General features: G+C 40.8%; 1 protein-coding gene across 1 annotated transcript; it reads left to right on the top strand.

Moving 5' to 3' along the window:
- Positions 1-1,602: 1,602 nt before the first annotated feature.
- LOC131369883 (deleted in malignant brain tumors 1 protein-like) lies at positions 1,603-20,559 on the top strand. Its single transcript, XM_058416788.1, has 4 exons — positions 1,603-5,433; positions 5,668-5,753; positions 18,931-19,119; positions 20,413-20,559. Exons 1-4 carry the CDS (start codon positions 5,130-5,132, stop codon positions 20,557-20,559), a joined length of 726 nt encoding a protein of 241 aa, XP_058272771.1. The 5' UTR covers positions 1,603-5,129.
- Positions 20,560-21,352: the final 793 nt, after the last annotated feature.

Here is a 21,352-nt window from a genome sequence, read left to right as displayed (position 1 = left end):
AGTCGCCCCACCATTTGACGAAATGAGTCCAATCCAACCAGCAGCATAGTTATAACAGGAAAGCCAATGAAAGCATACTGCAGAGTGGTTCATCCACTCTGGTATTATAGTGTTTTTGGGAATTTTACCTCTAAGCGTAACCTTCAAAAAAGGATGATTATATGATTAGATGATTATCAGGCTCGAGTGTTTGCGCCCACAGGACATCCATACACAGAGATCCGCCAGGCCGGGATTGATTTTTGGGTGAAAATTCCTAAGGACTGTCAGAAGAACACAATTTGTAATATAACCATAGGCAACTTGAACCAAAATGTAAATTATGCAAAAAGATGTCACCAGCACTAAAATCACATGGTACAATAGCACAGATAAATCCAACTCTCCACAAAATCTGTATCACCAGTGGTTACATGACGTGGCACACAAGACTATTACCAACAGCACATGCATGGTATGCCATAACTGCATGCATCGCCCATTGCTTGTAATGCCTACCAGAGGAATTCAAGAATGTGCTATCCCACCATATAATGAAAGCTATTTATGCCCTGCTGTGTGTCTCCTGGGGTCTGTAGCAAGAACTCATGGTGCAGACTGGATGCGCAAGTTAAGCTCCTCTTGTACTTTTCATCCAGTTGCTACTCAAGCTGCTACTGACATACACTATATTGCCAAAAGTATTCGCTCACCCATCCAAATAATCAGAATCAGGTGTTCCAATCACTTCCATGGCCACAGGTGTATAAAATCAAGCACCTAGGCATGCAGACTGTTTTTACAAACATTTGTGAAAGAATGGGTCGCTCTCAGGAGCTCAGTGAATTCCAGCGTGGAACTGTGATAGGATGCCACCTGTGCAACAAATCCAGTCGTGAAATTTCCTCGCTCCTAAATATTCCACAGTCAACTGTCAGCTGTATTATAAGAACGTGGAAGTGTTTCGGAATGACAGCAACTCAGCCACGAAGTGGTAGGCCACGTAAACTGACGGAGCAGGGTCAGCGGATGCTGAGGCACATAGTGCGAAGAGGTCGCCAACTTTCTGCAGAGTCAATCGCTACAGACCTCCAAACTTCATGTGGCCTTCAGATTAGCTCAAGAACAGTGCGGAGAGAGCTTCATGGAATGGGTTTCCATGGCCGAGCAGCTGCATCCAAGCCATACATCACCAAGTGCAATGCAAAGCGTCGGATGCAGTGGTGTAAAGCACGCCACCACTGGACTCTAGAGCAGTGGAGACGCGTTCTCTGGAGTGACGAATCGCGCTTCTCCATCTGGCAATCTGATGGACGAGTCTGGGTTTGGCGGTTGCCAGGAGAACGGTACTTGTCTGACTACATTGTGCCAAGTGTAAAGTTTGGTGGAGGGGGGATTATGGTGTGGGGTTGTTTTTCAGGAGCTGGGCTTGGCCCCTTAGTTCCAGTGAAAGGAACTCTGAATGCTTCAGCATACCAAGACATTTTGGACAATTCCATGCTCCCAACTTTGTGGGAACAGTTTGGAGCTGGCCCCTTCCTCTTCCAACATGACTGTGCACCAGTGCACAAAGCAAGGTCCATAAAGACATGGATGACAGAGTCTGGTGTGGATGAACTTGACTGGCCTGCACAGAGTCCTGACCTCAACCCGATAGAACACCTTTGGGATGAATTAGAGCGGAGACTGAGAGCCAGGCCTTCTCGTCCAACATCAGTGTGTGACCTCACAAATGCGCTTCTGGAAGAATGGTCAAAAATTCCCATAAACACACTCCTAAACCTTGTGGACAGCCTTCCCAGAAGAGTTGAAGCTGTTATAGCTGCAAAGGGTGGACCGACGTCATATTGAACCCTATGGATTAGGAATGGGATGTCACTTAAGTTCATATGCGAGTCAAGGCAGGTGAGCGAATACTTTTGGCAATATAGTGTACGTGTGCACTCATACCCCCTTCAATTGTTTCCACTATGCATTCGCTCCAGAGGTACAGAATATGTAGGAGACTTACCTAAATCATCTTGCAATAAAATAATGGAAGCAGCTCACCCTATAGTTAATGTGATGCCAACATGCATCAGAATATGGATGTGAACCTGGCATTTCAGTCAAGCTGAAGATCCCAAGCTTATGTCTGGGAAACATGCCTGTTGCAGACATATTTTGGTATTGCCGAGGAACACAGGTCCTACAATTCTTGCCTAGATTGTGGCATGGGTTTTGTGCCCCAGTGGTACTGGAAGGACGGCTCACAGTAGTCACCCTTGATGACTCACAACTTGCGTCCATGTATGAAACATTTGCAAGTAACAAATTCCTCAGTACTCCCGAAATGGGGTCCAAACACAAAAATTCATATAAATTGGGCAGGAATACCGATCAGAGTTCCCGACGAACATTTAGCCCTTCGGAAAGGCTCATCCACGGCATTGAACATCTTGCTACCAACGGTGCAGATCAGCAGAAATACAACTATATTTGGTATAACCAGCAGCGTTTTATTAACCACACCATCGAGGCATTAAAATTAGTATCGGAACAACTCCATGCAATGACCCTTATGATTATACAGAATTGTTTAGCCATTGACATTATGCGTGGGCCCGAACAGGAAGTGTGTGAGATGATAGGATCGGATTGTTGTACCATTGTCCCTTTGCACACTGGACCTGCAGGCCCACTTGACACACTGATATCGCGCATGAAAGCAGCTCGGGATGAGATGGTGTCTAATAATGCTTCTTCAGACCCAGGCTGACTTGAATGGCTATTTTCTACTGACTGGGTAGCTGGATTCACGCGTATCGGAACGACCATTCTGATGGTACTACTAGTCGTAGGACTCACTGTTGCGGAATACCATGCTTGCGTGCCCTACTAGACAAGACGATACACTCTCTTTTTGGTCAGTATATGCAGCTCCATATGCAGGACATGATTGATGGAGACACCACTGGAGTCCCCATTGAGAATGCTACGGATGACAGTGGGGATGATAAAAGGCTGGCGCAAGAGTTTGACTGTCCCTTGTTGGACAATACAGCGCATTATTGCTAAAGATTGCTGAAATTGCTGTTATGTGTTGTGTTTTGAGTGTTTTTCTCTCTGTATGCTCCTCTGTGTTGTATTCCTCTTTGGTGTGCGTATATGTGTATGTTGTGTGCAGGACCTATGGCTGAAAGTCCTAGTGCAACCCTCCAGTGTAATCGCTGCACCCACAGCCACCATAGACAGAGGACTCTTCCATGCGGATGGCTAAAATGTGATGAAAATGGGAAGATTTATCTGGGCTGGCGACAAGTCCAGTGTGCTGCGTGTTGCAATTTGATGTCAACCTTGGAAGCCCTGCATTGCTTTCAAGACCCCTACATGAGATGGAAGATCTTCCACCCCTGCTGTATGGACACGGACTGGACCCTTCACATAGAAAGAGCACGTCCAACCGCTAAAATACTCCAGCATACTAACTTCTATTACATAGAGTCGACTTGGCTGATCCACAAGTATTCATCAGATTACGAACTTCCCCGTGGACTCACTCGGTACAGTTGTATCGACTTCATCGTTACATATCAGTAGCTCAGATTTATGGTAGTTCAAAGGCGCATGGGTTTCTCACCACTCGCAACATTATTCAGTCCAAGTAGTTACTGTGTCTTTCTGTGGGTATGTTCTGTGGACCTCACATTCAAAGAGCCAACACGAACGATTGAACAACTTGAATCAGAGCCTCTGCTCTTCTATGCATGGAAAGAGAAACATGGGAATGTTCTAAGTGAGAAGGGAAAAAATAACATTAAACAAAAATCCAATACGATAAAATCCACGGTGGAAACAGAGTCAATAATCAGTGATGGCAACAATCAATAATCCACAAAATAATCCCCGGGAAAACAGTCAGTATCCACAAGAAAAAAATATAAGAAAATCCACAAAGAAATAATCCACAGGGAAAAAAAGGAGCAAGTCTCTTGAGAGAAGGGAAAACCAAAAAATCCACTAGAAATAATCCACAAGAAAGGTACGGAGAGGAAAAACCACCGAAGCAAATACGGGAAACACAAAAACGCCACGGGAAAGAGCGAGGCGGAAGAGCCGGCAAAATTAAACCAAAATGAGCAGGAAAAAAATGAACAGAAAACTCACTGCAAAAGCAGGAACAAAAACATGGTGAATGTTGAAAGAAGGAAGGAAATGCAACAGGGCGACAGCAGGCCGATTACGCAGAGTGCAAGGCTAACTGGAGAGATCATCCGGCAGGGAAAGTGTGTAAGCCACATCTTTAAATAGCGCAGGTGAGTATAAAATGGCAGTAACGTGGAAGCAGGCGATCACAGGTAGCCACTGCCCTGGAAGCACAAGGCGTGACCGAGAAAGTGCAGGATAAGATCATGACAATGACTATCGGTTGAAATTGTCTATAGGATATAAAATATTCTGTCATGCTGCTTATAATATTATGTGTTTATAATGTGGCTTCAGAAGAGGCAAAAGCAGAATCCATTAAATAGAAAGCCAAGTAAACATTCCAAAACTGTGAGCAAAAATCTGAGTGCAAATAACAGTCAAAAAGAAAACAAACCAGAAAGCACAGTCCGTGTGGCAAACAAATCTGACAAACACAATTTACAGAACATGAGAAATCCACAGAAGAGAACTGGATCAAAACACAGTGGCAAACACAATGGAGAACAAAGAATGGCTGAGAAATGATTAGAAATAATCATTCAAAATATTGATATATAATAACATTCACTATGATTAATTAACATGAACATGGATTTTGATGTTTGTTTTAGATGACGCTAAAATACGACTCATTGGTGGCAACAACAACTGCTCTGGAACAGTGGAGATCCTGAACGATGGCCAGTGGTGTTGATGTTCAGTTCATTTTAATGACCTCATGCAAATAATGTTCATCATTTATAATGTGAAATGTCTTTTATTTTGTTTTTGAGAAATGGTTAGAATTAATCATTAAAATTATTACTATATAGTAATAAGACTTTGATCAACATGAATATAGATTCTGTAACATCCAACGTTTTTTTGAGAAATTATTAACAACTAACAGAAATTGAATCATAAAAGATTCATCATCATAAATTAATATAACATAGATTTTGCTGTTTGTCTTGTAAGGTAACATGCATCTCATTGGTGGCACCGACTCCTGCTCTGGTAGAGTGGAGATCCTGCATGATGGTCAGTGGGGAACAGTGTGTGATGATGACTGGGACCTGAATGATGCAGAGGTGGTGTGTAGACAGCTTGGATGTGGTAAAGCGGTCACCGCTCATCAAAATGCCCACTTTGCTCAGGGAAGTGGCCCAATATGGCTGGATGAAGTTCAGTGTTCTGGAAGTGAAAGTAACATCACACAGTGCTCTCATAGAGGATTTGGATCACACAACTGCAGCCATGGTGAAGATGCTGGTGTTACTTGTTCAGGTACAGAAAAGCAGAGAATCAGCTCCAATCCACACTACAATATACTAAAGCTAAAATAGAGCCCTGACTCTTTCTTACTCTTGCCAGCCACTGTAGATAATATATAAGAAATAAAACACCAGGGGGTTTATTGTTAATAATTCTTGAGAAATCATTAACAACTAACAGAAATGGAATAATAAGAAATACATGATCATAAATTAATAACATGAATTTTTCTGTTTGTCTTGTAAGGTAACATACGACTCATTGGTGGCACCGACTCCTGCTCTGGTACAGTGGAGATCCTGCATGATGGCCAGTGGTGTGATAATGATTGGGTGTGTGATACAGTGTGTACTAATGTGTGTGATGATGATTGGGACCTGAATGATGCAGAGGTGGTGTGTAGACAGCTTGAATGTGGTAAAGCTGTCAAAGCTTATCAAAATGCCCACTTTGGTCAGGGAAGTGGCCCAATAATGCTGAATAATGTTCAGTGTTCTGGAAGTGAAAGCAACATCACACAGTGCTCTCATAGAGGATTTGGATCACATGACTGCTACCAGATGCTGGTGTTACTTGCTCAGGTACAGAAAAACAGAATCTTGTACCTGCGAGCCACACACCACAGCCTCTGCTTTTATAAGATTATTTTCATCGTCATTTTGCAAATATGTAAGTTTTATATTAATTAAAAACACCACATGATACATTTTATCTATTTAAAATTACATTTAATGTTGCTGCTTCAGAACATTTCTTTGGTTTTTAATCACATTTTGAAGATTTGATTTGGAAGGTGCTGGCCCTCTGGCACCAAAAAAAAAAACAGGCCCAGAATAGCTGCTTAAAAAGGACAGAGAGAGGAGCACAGGTGAAAGTCATCAGGTAATTAGAGTGGTAGAATGAGCAGAGAGAAGAGGGAGGGGGAGAGAGAGCAGGTGAAAACCAGGAACTGGAGTAGAAGGATCCGGGTGAGGCAGCGGAGCAGGGATCATGACACCATAGTGAAGATGCTGGTGTTACTTGCTCAGGTACAGAAAAGCAGAGTCAGCTCCAATCCACACTACAATATACTAAAGCTAAAATAGAGCCATGATTCTTTCTTATACTTGCCAGCCACTGTAGATAATATATAAGAAGTTAAACACTTAATGGTCTAAAGCAGGGGTAGTCAAGTTCGGCCCTAGAGAGCCTCAGTCCTGCAGATTCAGCTCCAGCCCTGAAAAAAAACTCACCTGCCTGTAGCCTTAAGGCCTGGTCACACTACAAGACTTTAACCGTCGGCAGATCGCTTTGCTGTTCAGACTACATGACTTCACTGTATGTCTTTTTGTCCTTGTGGTGTTCACACTATGCGACAGTTCATAAATGATCCACAAGAGGGCGTCGCACACCACACAATCTGACAACAACTCTTGTCACTCAATGCTGTCCCCAAACCACTTTTTGTCACGAAAACACACGCGACAGGTGGATCCAGAAATGACGCGAGACTTTCGGTAGAGGATTGTTTTGAAAATGGACGTTGGCAGGAGTAAATGTTAATAAAATTAACATTCAAAATGTTCATCAATTCATCAAAATGCCCACTTTGGTCAGGGAAGTGGCCGAAAATGGTTGAATAATGTTCCGTGTTCTGGAAGTGAAAGCTCCATCAAACAGTGCTCTCATAGAGGATTTGGATTTCATTTCTGTTTCCATGGTGAAGATCCTGGTGTTACTTGCTCAGGTACAGAAAAGCAGAGAATCAGTCAATCCACACTACAATATACTAAAGCTAAAATAGAGCCCTGACTCTTTCTTATACTTGTCAACCACTGTAGATAATACATAAGAAAAATACTTTCACTGTCAGTTTGGAAATATGTCATTTTTTCTTTAATTTTTTTCTTTTCTTAATTAAATTAAGAAAACATAGTACAATTTATCTATTTATAGTTACAGAATATGGCAGAACATGCATGAAGTTTAACAGTTTGCTGTTATTTATGTCACATGAGTACAAGCTTGGGGGTGTGTACCCTCTAATGAGACAGGATGAGTTTGGAGAAAAATGTCGAAAATTTTGGCTAAAAAAAAACAAACAAACAAAAAAAAAACCTACAATGGCCTACAATGAAATTAAACTTCTAACACAATACAAATAATATTGATTGTATTGATAACTGGAGGTAGTGGGTTAAAAAATACTAACAAATTGGTTTTAAAATTTTTTAGCATGCAGTTTAAGATTATTTACCCAATTCATATGATGGCAATATTCTATTTAAATATTTTTCATATAAAAGACATTTTTTGAGAAATTATTAACAACTAACAAAAGTGGAATCATACAAGATTCATTATCATAAATTAATTCAATTCAATTTTATTTTTATAGCACTTTTAACAATGAACATTGTCTCAAAGCAGCTTTACAGAACATAGGAAACAAAAACATAGTGTAAAAAGTCCTAGATGTTAGACAAAATCATCCCTAGTGAGAAAAACTCCCTTAGATGGTATGAGTAAGAAACCTTGAGAGGAACCAGATTTAAAAGGGAAACCCATCCTCATTTGGGTGACACCGGAGAGTGTGATTATAAATTATTCTAAATACAGAAGAGTGTCATATGAACAATGTCCTTTTTGCAGTTATGTACAGTGTAAAGTATGATGCAGCTACAGCGTATTTAGAGTGTTAGTGTGTGTATTAATTTGGAGGTTGTTGTCGTCCTCGAAGTCCACATGGGGCTGGCTGCGTTGCTTTGATATACCCAAATCCTCATGAAGCAGAACCCAGCTGGAGTTGGTCCATCTCTGGATACCTGAGGATCCTCACAGGGCCTCTGTCTACTGGAGCTGACACAATCTCCAGATGCCTCGGGATGGGTAGAAAAAGGAACAGGTGGAAAGGAATTAGCGTAGCTGCCGTTCATGATATTAGCAGCACTAGATGATAATGTGCATTTGATCAGATGTACTGGAGTAGAAGGTTATGGGAGGAATTAAGTGTATGCCAGGCTACAGAGATATGTCTTTAATCTACTTTTAAACTGGAAGACTGTGTCTGAGCCCCAAACACTGTCAGGAAGACTATTCCAAAGTTTAGGAGCTAAATACGAAAATGCTCTACCCCCTTTTGTAGACTTTAATATTCTGGGAACTACCAGAAGTCTAGAGTTTTGTGATCTTAAGGAGTGTGGTGGATTGTAACGTGTCAGAAGACTGGTTAGATATGTGGGAGGTAAACCATTTAGAGCCTTTTATGTAAGTAGTGCTAGTTTGTAATCAATTCTAAAGTTAACAGGTATCCAGTGCAGGAATGATAATATTGGGGTTATACCTTCATATTTTCTTTACCTGGTAAGAACTCTGGTGGCTGCATTCTGGACTAACTGTAGCTTATTTATTGAAGATGCAGTAATGCATTACAATAGTCCAGTCTGGCCAACAACAGTGGTGGGTATACCACAACAAAAAATCTCAATGTCTCAATAATTTGTCATGTGCCCTTGACCATCAATTACAGCTTGACCACGACATCTCATGCTGTTCACGAGTCTTATTGTCTGCTGAGGCATGGCATTCCACTCTTCTTGAAGGGTGGCCCTCAGGTCATTGAGGTTCTGGGGTGCAGGGTTACGAGCCTCTACACGGCGACTCGGCTGATCCCAGAGGTTTTCTATGGGATTCGGGTCTGGAGAAAGTACAGGCCACTCCATTTGAGGTACCCCAGCCTACAGCAGCTGTTCCCTAATGATGCGACCTCGATGAGCTGGAGCATTGTCGTCCATGAAGATGAAATTAGGCCTGTGTTGTTCATGCAGCGGCACAATGAATAGATTAATGATGTTATTCAGGTAGTATTGTCTTGTCACTGTACCATTCACAAGATGTAGGGCAGTTCTGTACTGAGTAGGCACACCTGCCCAGACTGTAACACCACCACAACAGTGGCTGATGCATAGTGCTCTCCTTGACGTCTCCAACATCGTTGGTGGCCATCATTTCTGCTCAACATGAATCGACTTTCATCAGAGAACAGCACTGAGTCCCACTGGTCCCTCGTCCAGCGTAAATGCTCCCAGGCCTGACGCCTGTGCCTGATGGTATGGTCATGTACCCTTGCAGGTCGTCTAGCACACAGACCACGCTGATGTAAACGGTTTGGAATGGTCTGATGTGACACTTCGGTGCCTCTCACCTCCCTTAAATGTGCCTGGAGTTGAGTGGCATTCATCATCCGGTTCTGCAGGGCACTGTTCACAATGAAGCGGTCATCAACATGGGATGTGGCCAAAGGACATCCACTTCTATGCCTTTCTGTGACTCGTCAAGTCTCTCTGTATGTCTGTCGCAACCTGCTGATGACACTCTATGACACTCTAAGCTCAGTGGCCACTTCCCTCTGAGAACATCCTGTTTGAAGCCTCGCAATGGTGAGGTACTGTTGATCAATTGTTAGTCGTGTCATCTTGGTCTCATGATGTCAAAATGTGAACAGCATGATGAAGAGGACTGTTTAAATACCAATTCTAATTGAACTAGAAAATTTATTGGTCGATTCCTGGATCAACCACCAGTTGTGAATTTTGCTGTTAAGCACCTTGTTAGAGAACAGCAAGTTCTGCAAAAAGTACTGAAACACTGAACAGTTGGACATGTGCATTCAAAAGTGTAGAGAAGGTCAAATTAAGTTCACCTGGAAAGGTTATAGGTGCATCCTATTGTATTTTAGGTGCATCCTGAAAGTTCACCCAAAAGCCGAATATCCTTAAGTTTTTGTGAGTAGTGTATAGCTGACGCAGTACATAGTGAAATGAAACAACGTTTCTCCAGGACCTGGTGCTACATAAACATACAAGATAAAGTTCAAACACAAAAATCAACAACACAGAGCTAGGACAGAAGTTTGTCCTAGCCTCATAAAGCGCAAAGTATGCAACTTGGTGCCAACAGAGCAAAGACAAGAAAAATAAGTACCAAAAAACATAACAACACATAAGTGCAAAAAACAATAAGTACAAAAAAAGACAACACAAAAAAAACAGGACACTTAGCACCAAAAAAAAAACATGTGAAATGAAATGTAATATAAAATGAAATAATGTACAACATTTGAGAAACTGTAGAAAAACCAGGTAACTAATAACATATATGATTGTAACATGTATGTATAGCGGCCTGACAACATGTGCAAAAAATGCAGTAGCAGCGGTTGAGATGCAAATAGAAATAAACATAAATATAGCAGCGGATGAAATATTAACAGGGTTGAGGTAGTGCAATAAGGAATGAACAATATATGTTTGTCCACACAGGTGAGAGAGAGTCTGGTTTTGATGAGATATATAATTGCGATATATAACTGGGTATCACTGGCATAACAATGGAAACTAGTCCCATGTCTTCTAATGACGTTACCCAAGAGAAGCATGTATATTGATAAAAGCAGAGGTCCTAAATCTGACCCTTGTGGGACCCCGTATTTCACTGGCATTACAGGGGACAGTTCTCCATTTAGATCTACAAAATGGTATCGATCAGACAGGTAGGATCTAAACCATTTTACTACCTGTCCCTGAATACCTATGTGATTTAGGAAGCTATCTACAAGAATATTGTGATCTATAGTGTCGAATGCAGATCAAGCAGGACTAAAATGGAGATGCAGCCTTGGTCCAAAGCTAAAAATAAGTCATTTGTGATTTTAACTAGTGTACTTTCTGTGTCATGATGGGACTTGTAACCTTACTGAAATTCTTCAAGTATATAGTATTCCTCTTAGAAGGAGCATAATTGAGAAGACACCACCTTTTCTAATATTTTTTATATAAATGGAAGGTTTGAAATCAGCCTGTAATTTGATAATTCATTAGGGTCCAGTTTAGGTGTCTTAATAAGAACTCTATGCAGAGTTAATCCACGGAAGTCTGCTATATATATATATATATATATATATATTATTTCTATTTGCATTACCTCAACCGCTGCTACTGTATTTTTGCACAAGTGCAAATATGTGTGCATATGTGTTGTCAGGCCACTATACGCCACGCACTGCATCTAATTGGTCTGCATGGCTGTCATCGTAGATGGAAGCCTCTACTAAAGATGATGCAAAAGAAAGCCCACATACAGTTTGCTGAAGACAAGCAGTCTAAGGTCATGGATTATTGAAACCATGTCCTGTGGTCCGATGAGACCAAGATAAACTTATTTGGTTCAGATGGTATCAAGTGTGTGTGGTGGCAACCAGGTGAGGAGTACAAAGACAAGTTTTCCTTGCCTACAGTCAAGCATGGTGGTGGGAGTGTCATGGTCTGGGCCTGCATGAGTGCTGCCAGCATTGGGGAGCTACAGTTCATTGAGGGAACCATGAATGCCAACATGTACCGTGACATACTGAGGCAGAGCATGATCCCCTCCCTGTGGAGACTGGGCCGCAGGGCAGTATTCCAACATGATAATGACCCCAGACCCCAGGAGGGTAAATGGCTAATTGGGCCCAATTTGGACATTTGCACTTACAGTAGGGGTGTTCTCACTTTTGTTGCCAATGGTTTAGACATTAATGGCTGTCTGTTGAGTTATTTTGAGGGGGACAGCAAATTTACACTGTTATACAGGCTGTACACTCACTACTTTACATTGGAGCAGAGTGTCATTTCTTCAGTGTTGTCACATGAGAAGATATAATAAAATATTTACAAAAATGTGAAGGGTGTACTCACTTTTGTGAGATACTGTATATATGTGTATATATATATATATATACATATATATATATATATATATATATATATATATATATATATATATATATATATATATATATAGTATGTTACAATCATACTTACCTGTTTTTCTACTGTTTCTCAAGCTGTACATAATTTCATTTCATTTTACATTTCATTACACATGTTCTTTTTCTTTTCGGCGCCAAGTGTCATCTTTTTGTACTTTTTGTTTTTGCACTGTTTGCACATAGTTTCACACTTTGCACTTTATGTGGCAAGGACAAAACTTTGGTCCTAGCTCTGTGTTGTTTTTTGTATTTGATCTTTATGCTGTATGTTTACAGTTGATGACAAAATTATTAGCCCCCCTGTGAAATTGTAATTCTTTTTCAAATATTTCCCAAGTTTTTTCAAAATTTTCCCAAATTTTTTTCACAGTATTTCCTATTATATTTGATTTCTTTTGGTTAGGCTGAAATAAGATAATTATTTTTAAAAATGAAAAAACTGCTATGGTCAAAATTATTAGCCCCATTAAGGAATTATTTGTTTGATTGGCTACAGAACAAACCACTGTTGTCCAATTACTTGCTTAATTAACCTAATTTGCCTAATTAACCCAGTTAACCTAGTTAAGCCTTTAAATTGCACTTTAAGCTGAGGATTAGTATCTTGCAAAATAACTAGCAAAATAATATGTACCATCACCATGGCAAAGACAAAAGAAATTAGTTTAGACTTGAGAAAAATAATTGTTCATGCTCACAAAGGAAGAGAAGTGTCAAGAACTGCTGTGAGAAGTATTATCAAGAAGTTTAAAGAGACCCACACAGTGGAGAACAAGACTGGCAGAGGCAGGAAGTGAAAGATTTCGAAAAACTTTGGAAAGAAAAGTAGTGAGAGACATTTCTAAAGACCCAAGAACAACTGCCAGGACATTAGTGAATGACTTAGCAAAGTCTGGGATTGATGTATCAACGAAGACAGTTACTAGAGCCTTGCACAGGAATGGACTGTGAGGTTGCCGACCAAGAAAGACTCCACTTCTGAAGAAGAGACACCTACAAGCTAGACTGAAGTTTGCTAAGGACAACCTGGGGAAAAATTATGCATACTGGAAACATCCTTTGGTCAGATGAGACAAAACTAGAGCTCTTTGACCATAGAGATGTTGCCTATGTTTGGAGAAAGAAGGGAGAGGTGTTCAACCCAAAGAACACCGGTCCCACAGTGAAACATGGCGGTGGGAGTATAATGCTGTGGGGATGTTTCAGTGCGTTTGGAACTGGGAATCTCGTCAGGGTTGAAGGAACCATGCAAAGGAAGACTACGAGAAGATTTTGAGAGACAACCTCAGACAGTCTGCAACAGTCGAGTCGACGTTTTGTCTTCCAGCATGATAATGACCCAAAGCATACCTCACTTCTGGTGAAGAACTACCTACAAAGCAGCAAAGTGAACATCCTTGACTGGCCTGCACAAATCCCAGACTTAAATCCAATAGAAAATCTGTGGGGCACACTAAAGTCCAGAGTTCATGCCAGAAGACCAACAAATCTGGAGGAGCTTGAGAGAGTCGCTAAGGAGGAATGGGCTGCCACTCCTCAGGAGACATGCTTGAAACTTGTTGAGAACTACAAGAAACGACTAAAGGCTGTTATCAAAAAAAAAGGGATACACTATTGACTATTAACATCAGAGGGCTAATGATTTTGACCTGTAGACTTTTTTTTATTCTTGGTTATAATTTTTTTTCTGTTTGTATTTCAAACACTCCAAGCTTCCTAAATAAACTATTATGTTTAAAAATGCTGTGTTGAAAAAATCTTCTCTCCGTTAAACAGCACGTGGGAATTATTTGAAAAATAATAAAAGAAAACTTTGGTTCATTTCACTATGTAGGGCGTCAGCTATATGTGGTTGAAATGACAATAAAGCTTCTTAAATCATGAATCATTAGCATCGTCTACATGAAAGTCTCCTAAAATCAACACTTTCTCAAAATTAATCAATAAATCTGACAGTAGATGTGAAAATTATTTAAGAAAATCAATGTAGGGCCCTAGGGGTCTATACACAGTGGCCAGAGCAAGATATAGTAGGGACCTTTTATGTATCTCAGTGAGTGCAACATTAAGTATAAGCACTTCAAATGAGTTAAACCTGGGTCCTGTTTTCTGAGTAACAGTAAAAAATTGTTATAGTTAACACCACCACCACGACCAGTCTGACTGGGCTCATGCTTATATGAATATCCTGATGGAGTAGACTCATTCAGACCAATGTATTCATTTGGTCTAAGCCAGGTTTCGGTAAGGCAGAGTGCGTCAAAACTATAATCTGAGATCATTTCATTAACAATAATTGCCTCGGTGCAAGGGATCTAATATTGAGACGCCAAAACTTTAGAAATTGTTTTTCTTTACTTATTTGGTCTTTGTCAGGTTTAATTGTGATTAGATTAACGAATTTATCCTTTTCTTTCACTATTTGGTGAACAGACACAGTTTTTATAAGACTAGATATGTGTGCACTTGAATCAGTATAGTGAGTTAAACCGTAGCTATTATAACTAAGATCTGAGGTATGACTTACCAGTCAGATGGTGCATAGAGTCCTGGAAATGTTTTCCGAGAGGACTACTGCTCCAACTCTGCTAGGGTGCAGGCCATCAGCACGGTAGAGCCTAGGACGCTCCCAGAAAATATTCCAGTTATCTACAGTTATCCGCGCTGGAACATGGGAAACGATCCTGACACAATGATCCTCGTTGTGGGCAATGTGCTGTGTACCTTCTCGACCAGGCTTCTGAAGTTCTTCAGGATCTCCTTCTGCCTCAGCCTGGTGTCGTTCATGCCAGCATGGAGGACCACAGCTCTGATGTTCTCGTTCAGGATCGCAGGTACCTGTGCAGCAACATCAAGCACACGAACACCAGGAAAACAGCGAGTGCGCACCTTAACTTTAGCTGTGGTAGTACGGACGTGCCAGACAATGGAATCTCCGATGATCACCACATCGTATTCCATCTCGTGAAGAGGGGTGAAGTGGTTCCGAGTCGAGATCTCGAAGAGAGACCTCGGGGTCTGGATCATGCCTTCCGCTGCTGCTGCATCCAGGCTCCGTGGTACTCGGCGCCGGAATGAACGAAACCTGGGCGGGTTGCTTCCTTGGTGCGATGGACCTGGGCAGAGAAACACGCGTGGTTGAGGTTGTGGGAGTCAGTCCGTGACAATTCCAGCACGATTCTAGCACGTGGATCTGCTTCTCCATGGCCTCCAGCTCCAAATTCACCAAGTGCAGCTTGAATGTATCCTCAGCTGCACTAAAAGGCAGACACACAACAGACGTGTGTTTAAGAGCAGTAACAACAGAGATAATCGGTGTGAGAAACACAAACAAACTTGTGGTAGCCGGGCTAACAGGCTAGCAATGCTAATGTAAAATAGATAAAGCAATATAAAAAGCAATTAGAGTGTGTATATTATAGAATACTATCAGCTATGTGTTCACCCAATGTAAGAAGGAAAAAAGTTATAATGTAGGGCTGGGTTGAGATAAAATGAACTTTAAATCAGCTTGGCTGAAAAAACCCCGTCTGCACATGCCTGGGTGTCCGTTTGAAGTATTGAGGAGATTAAATATGAATTAATATACCATGAATTTTGCTGTTTGTCTTGTAAGGTAACATACGACTCATTGGTGGCACCGACTCCTGCTCTGGTAGAGTGGAGATCCTGCATGATGGTCAGTGGGGAACAGTGTGTGATAATGACTGGGACCTGAATGATGCAGAGGTGGTGTGTAGACAGCTTGGATGTGGTAAAGCTGTCACTGATCATCAAAATGCCCACTTTGGTCAGGGAAGTGGTCCAATATGGCTGGATGATGTTCAGTGTTCTGGAAATTAAAGCAGCATCACACAGTGCTCTCATAATGGATTTGGATCACACAACTGCAGCCATGGTGAAGATGCTGGTGTTACTTGCTCAGGTACAGAAAAGCAGAGAATCAGCTCCAATCCACACTACAATATACTAAAGCTAAAATAGAACGCTGACTCTTTCTTATACTCACTAGCCACACACCAGGGCGTCTGCTTTCATAAGGTTATTTTGACTGTCATTTTGAAAATATTTAAGTTTTCTGTTCATTAAAAACAACACATGATACATTTTATCTACAGTATCTCACAAAAGTGAGTACACCCCTCACATTTTTGTAAATATTTTATTATATCTTTTCATGTGACAACACTGAAGAAATGCCACTCTGCTCCAATGTAAAGTAGTGAGTGTACAGCCTGTATAACAGTGTAAATTTGCTGCCCCCTAAAAATAACTCAACACACAGCCATTAATGTCTAAACCGTTGGCAACAAAAGTGAGTACACCCCTAAGTGGAAATGTCCAAATTGGGCCCAAAGTGTCAATATTTTGTGTGGCCACCATTATTTTCCAGCACTGCCTTAACCGTCTTGGGCATGGAGTTCATCAGAGCTTCACAGGTTGCCACTGGAGTCCTCTTCCACTCCTCCATGATGACATCACAGAGCTGGTGGATGTTAGAGACCTTGTGCTCCCCCACCTTCCGTTTGAGGATGCCCCACAGATACTCAATAGGGTTTAGGTCTGGAGACATGCTTGGACAGTCCATCACCTTTACCCTCAGCTTCTTTAGCAAGGCAGTGGTCATCTTGGAGGTGTGTTTAGGGTCGTTATCATGTTGGAATACTGCCCTGCGGCCCAGTCTCCGAAGGCAGGGGATCATACTCTGCTTCAGTATGTCACAGTACATGTTGGCATTCATGGTTCCCTCAATGAACTGTAGCTCCCCAGTGCCGGCAGCACTCATGCAGGCCCAGACCATGACACTCCCACCACCATGCTTGACTGTAGGCAAGACACACTTGTCTTTGTCCTCCTCACCTGGTTGCCGCCACACACACTTGATACCATCTGAACCAAATAAGTTTATCTTGGTCTCATCGGACCACAGGACATGGTTCCAATAATCCATGTCCTTAGTCTGCTTGTCTTCAGCAAACTGTATGCGGGCTTTCTTGTACATCATCTTTAGTAGAGGCTTCCTTCCGGGACGACAGCCATGCAGTCCAATTTGATGCAGTGTGTGGCATATGGTCTGAGCACTGACAGGCTGACCCCCCACCCCTTCAACCTCTGCAGCAATGCTGGCAGCACTCATACATCTATTTCCCAAAGACGACCTCCGGATATGACACTGAGCACGTGCACTCAACTTCTTTGGTGGACCATGGCGAGGCCTGTTCTGAGTGGAACCTGTCCTGTAAAACCGTTGTATGGTCTTGCCCACCGTGCTGCAGCTCAGTTTCAGGGTTCATCTTCTTATAGCCTAGGCCATCTTTATGTAGAGCAACAGTTCTTTTTTTCAGATCCTCAGAGATTTCCTTGCCATGAGGTGCCATGCTGAACTTCCAGTGACCAGTATGAGAGAGTATGAGAGTGATATCACCAAATTGAACACACCTGCAACCTTGTAAAACTAATGAGTCACATGACACCAGGGAGGGTAAATGGCTAATTGGGCCCAATTTGGACATTTGCACTTACAGTAGGGGTGTACTCACTTTTGTTGCCAGTGGTTTGGACATTACTGGCTGTGTGTTGAGTTATTTTTAGGGGGCAGCAAATTTACACTGTTATACAGGCTGTACACTCACTACTTTACATTGGAGCAGAGGGGCATTTCTTCAGTGTTGTCACATGAAAAGATATAATAAAATATTTACAAAAATGTGAGGGGTGTACTCACTTGTGAGATACTGTATTTAAAACTACATTTAATGTTGCTGAATGTTGCTGCTGTTTTGGATTTGAATTATGTTACTGTGCATGAAGTTTATTCCTAATATTTATGTCTGATGAATATAAACTGGGGGCCGTGTCCCCTCAATTAGGAGAGGAAGGTTTTGGAGAAAAATGCAGAAAATTACTCCGCTCGCTTTTCCTTCCTCTCCTTTCCCTTCCTCTTCACTCCTTGTTCCAGAGCGTCACTTCGCTGTCCCCTCTCCTTCCTTTGTTGTATGTTCCTTAATAAACGTACCCCTCCGGGGGTTTAACTACTTCTGTTCATGCCTGTCATTCAGCTACAGTCCGGCCGTTACACTAATATGATGCAAATAATATTGATGGTATTTATAACTGGAGGTGGTGGGTTAAAAAATAGTAACTGGAATTAACATGTTTTAGCATGCAGTTTAAGATTAATTACCAAATTTAAAATATGGAAATTCTTTATGTAAAAGACATTTTACATATTTTGATATCAGTGTGTATCCCACCGAAGTTTAGTGCGCAACTACTAATTGGAAACTTTCAAGAACCAAAGATGTCTCTTCTGAAAACTGGTGAATATCTGTTGAAATTGTCTATAAGTATATAAAATATTCTTCTTATAATATTATGTGTTTATAATGTGGGAAGCAGAATCCATTTGCGCTGTGTTTATTAAATAGAAAACCAAGCAAACAGTCCAAAACAGTGGGCAAAAATATCAGAGTGGAAATAACAGGCAAAAAGATCATAAACCAGAAAGCACAGTCCGTGTGGCAAATCGGACAAACACAATCTACAGAACACGAGAAATCCAGAGAACGGAACTGGGTCAAAACACAATGGCACACACAATGGAAAACAAAGAATGGCTGAGAAATGATTAGAAATATTCATTAACAATATTCCTATATTGTAATAAGTTTCACTATGAGTAATTACCATGAACATGCATTCTGATTTTTTTTTTGTCTTAGATGACGCTAACATACGACTCATTGGTAACACCGCTCATCAAAGTTCCCACTTTGGTCAGGGAAGTGGCCCAATATGGCTGGATGATGTTCAGTGTTCTGGAAGTGAAAGCTCCATCACACAGTGCTCTCATAGAGGATTTGGAAAACACAACTGCTACCATGGTGAAGATGCTGGTGTTACTTGCTCAGGTACAGAAAAGCAGAGAATCAGCTCCAATAAACACTACAATATACTAAAGCTAAAATAGAGCCCTGACACTGTCTTATACGTTCCAGCTACTGTAGATAATATATAAGAAATTAAACACCAGGGGGGGCTCTTGTTATAAGATTATTTTCACTGTCAAATTGGAAGTATTCAATTTAAAAACAGCAAATAATACATTTTATCTAATTATTGTTACATTTAATATGGCAGAATATGCATTAAGTTTATTCCTGTTATTTATGTCAGACAAACACAAACTGGGGGCCGTGTCCCCTCTAATAAGAAAAGAATATTTTTTGGAAGAAATGCAGATAAATTTGGTTAAAAAAAAGCAGCCCTTCCACTGTCAATTTGCCAATATGTGTGTTTTTTATTACACATTTTATCGATTTATAGTTACTTTATATATGGCCAAATATGTATGAAGTTAATTCCTGTTATTATCTACAGTATGTCGTATGTATACAAACTGGGGGACATTTCCCCTCTAATTGGTCAGGAAGTTTTGGAGAAAGAGGTTGGAAAAAAAATCCCCCCCACAAAAATGTTAAAGTAAAAGTAAGTGTAACTTCTAACAAAATACAAATAATGATAAAACACTTACCTATTTTGAAAGGGGGCAGAAACTTGTAAGAGACAATGAATGTTTCATTGAATGTAAACATTTTACAGTTTGACTTGAAATCCTTGACATACAGGGGTGTGCTGGCTCTGACAAGACACTCAGCAAGTGTGTCAAGAATATCGGTCATGTCACTGCTGCTTCTGTACATTCATGCAGATATATTTCTGTTTTTTAATCATGTACACAAACCTACAGTACGTTACGCTCATAATACGTTGTTCAAATATTACGGTAGTGCTATATTATAAATTTGGTATTTCAAAAAAAATCTAGAGTTGACTTGACACTTCAGGACAGAGGAGTTTGCTGAGTTCACTTTTTTGTTGCATTAACCTCAAGAGAAGGAAAAAAGAGAGGCTAGCATGGAAGCAAATGTCTATAGCTGTTATAAGTTAAGTCCATAATTTTTTTCCATTTTGTAAGCCTAAAAAGTGACATTCTTTAATCAAAAATTATCTCCAGATTGCTGAGGCATAAGTGAAATAACAAAAAAAACCTTGCAAATGAAATAAACTTCGGTTGATGATTATTTTCCTGTAATAGCATGGCACAGCTTTTATTAATTTCTTGTTCTATTCTTGCTGAAATTGAATATACATTTATACTTGAATAAGCTGAAAACTCACTTTGACACAACTTTACTTTATAGCTGCCAAAACCACAAACGAGAGTCCCCAAGAAGAGGAGACAGATAACAAAGTCGCTGATAAAAACAAAAAAAATATTTTCCAGCAGAAGAATGATGCATACAACTCTGATATTGACTGTGATGCGTGATGTGGAGTGTGGAGTGTAGCTGACTACCTTGGTTTTGATGTTGAGGTACAAAGAAGTTATATGGACCATGATTGATTATTAAACAGTTATAAACAGTGTTGTCCCTGATAATGCTGTCTGTCTTATTCTGCATCTTTGAGCTGCTGTACTCCCACAATTGGTTAGCATCTCTGTGAGTGACATCCCTCCCTCCCTAAAAGCACAGCCAAGTTTGCTCTTTTGGCTATAGTGATGCCAAAAGCCTCTGATCAATGAGGAGGCTAACATGGAAGCCTCCCCTTTCAGGCTCCACCAAACCCTACACCAAGTCCTACATAAGATCTTCACCAGGTGCTTCTCAACCAACAATCACAAGCTGTGCTTTGAATTCTTTGCTTAAAAGAATTAAGGTTAAAAGAGACAGCATTCACTTCAGCAGCTCTCTGTCTTTGCTTCATTCTTTACTGATATTTTTTTATAGTTTTTTCTGCTTTAAGACAGTTCTTTTATTATCATTACATCATTCCCACACTAGGAAGGCTTGTGCTGCAGTGAGTGGTTCGAGAGGACAGACTGTGCCGTCAGGAGCATAATAAATGCAGTTGAGGATGTACTGCCAAATTCTCTGAAACGCCTTTGGAGATAGCTTATGGTAGAGAAATGAACATTCAATTCACGGGCACCAGCTCTGGTGGACATTCCTGCAGTCATCATGCCAATTGCACGCTCCCTCAAAACTTGCGACATCTGTGGCATTGTGCTGTGTGATAAAACTGCACATTTTAGAGTGACCTTTTATTTTGGCCAGCCTAAGGCACACCTGTGCAATAATC

This window comes from Hemibagrus wyckioides, linkage group LG02 (assembly GCF_019097595.1).
Source record: "Hemibagrus wyckioides isolate EC202008001 linkage group LG02, SWU_Hwy_1.0, whole genome shotgun sequence".
Classification (NCBI taxonomy): domain Eukaryota; kingdom Metazoa; phylum Chordata; class Actinopteri; order Siluriformes; family Bagridae; genus Hemibagrus; species Hemibagrus wyckioides.
This window is presented reverse-complemented; position numbering and strand designations above follow the sequence as displayed.

Coding starts and splice junctions, on each gene's coding strand:
- LOC131369883 (XM_058416788.1), top strand. CDS start 5,130: ATGCATCTCATTGGTGGCACCGACTCCTGCTCTGGTAGAGTGGAGATC. Junction 5,434..5,667: donor TGCTGGTGTTACTTGTTCAG/GTACAGAAAAGC, acceptor TTGTCTTGTAAG/GTAACATACGACTCATTGGT. Junction 19,120..20,412: donor TGCTGGTGTTACTTGCTCAG/GTACAGAAAAGC, acceptor TTTACTTTATAG/CTGCCAAAACCACAAACGAG.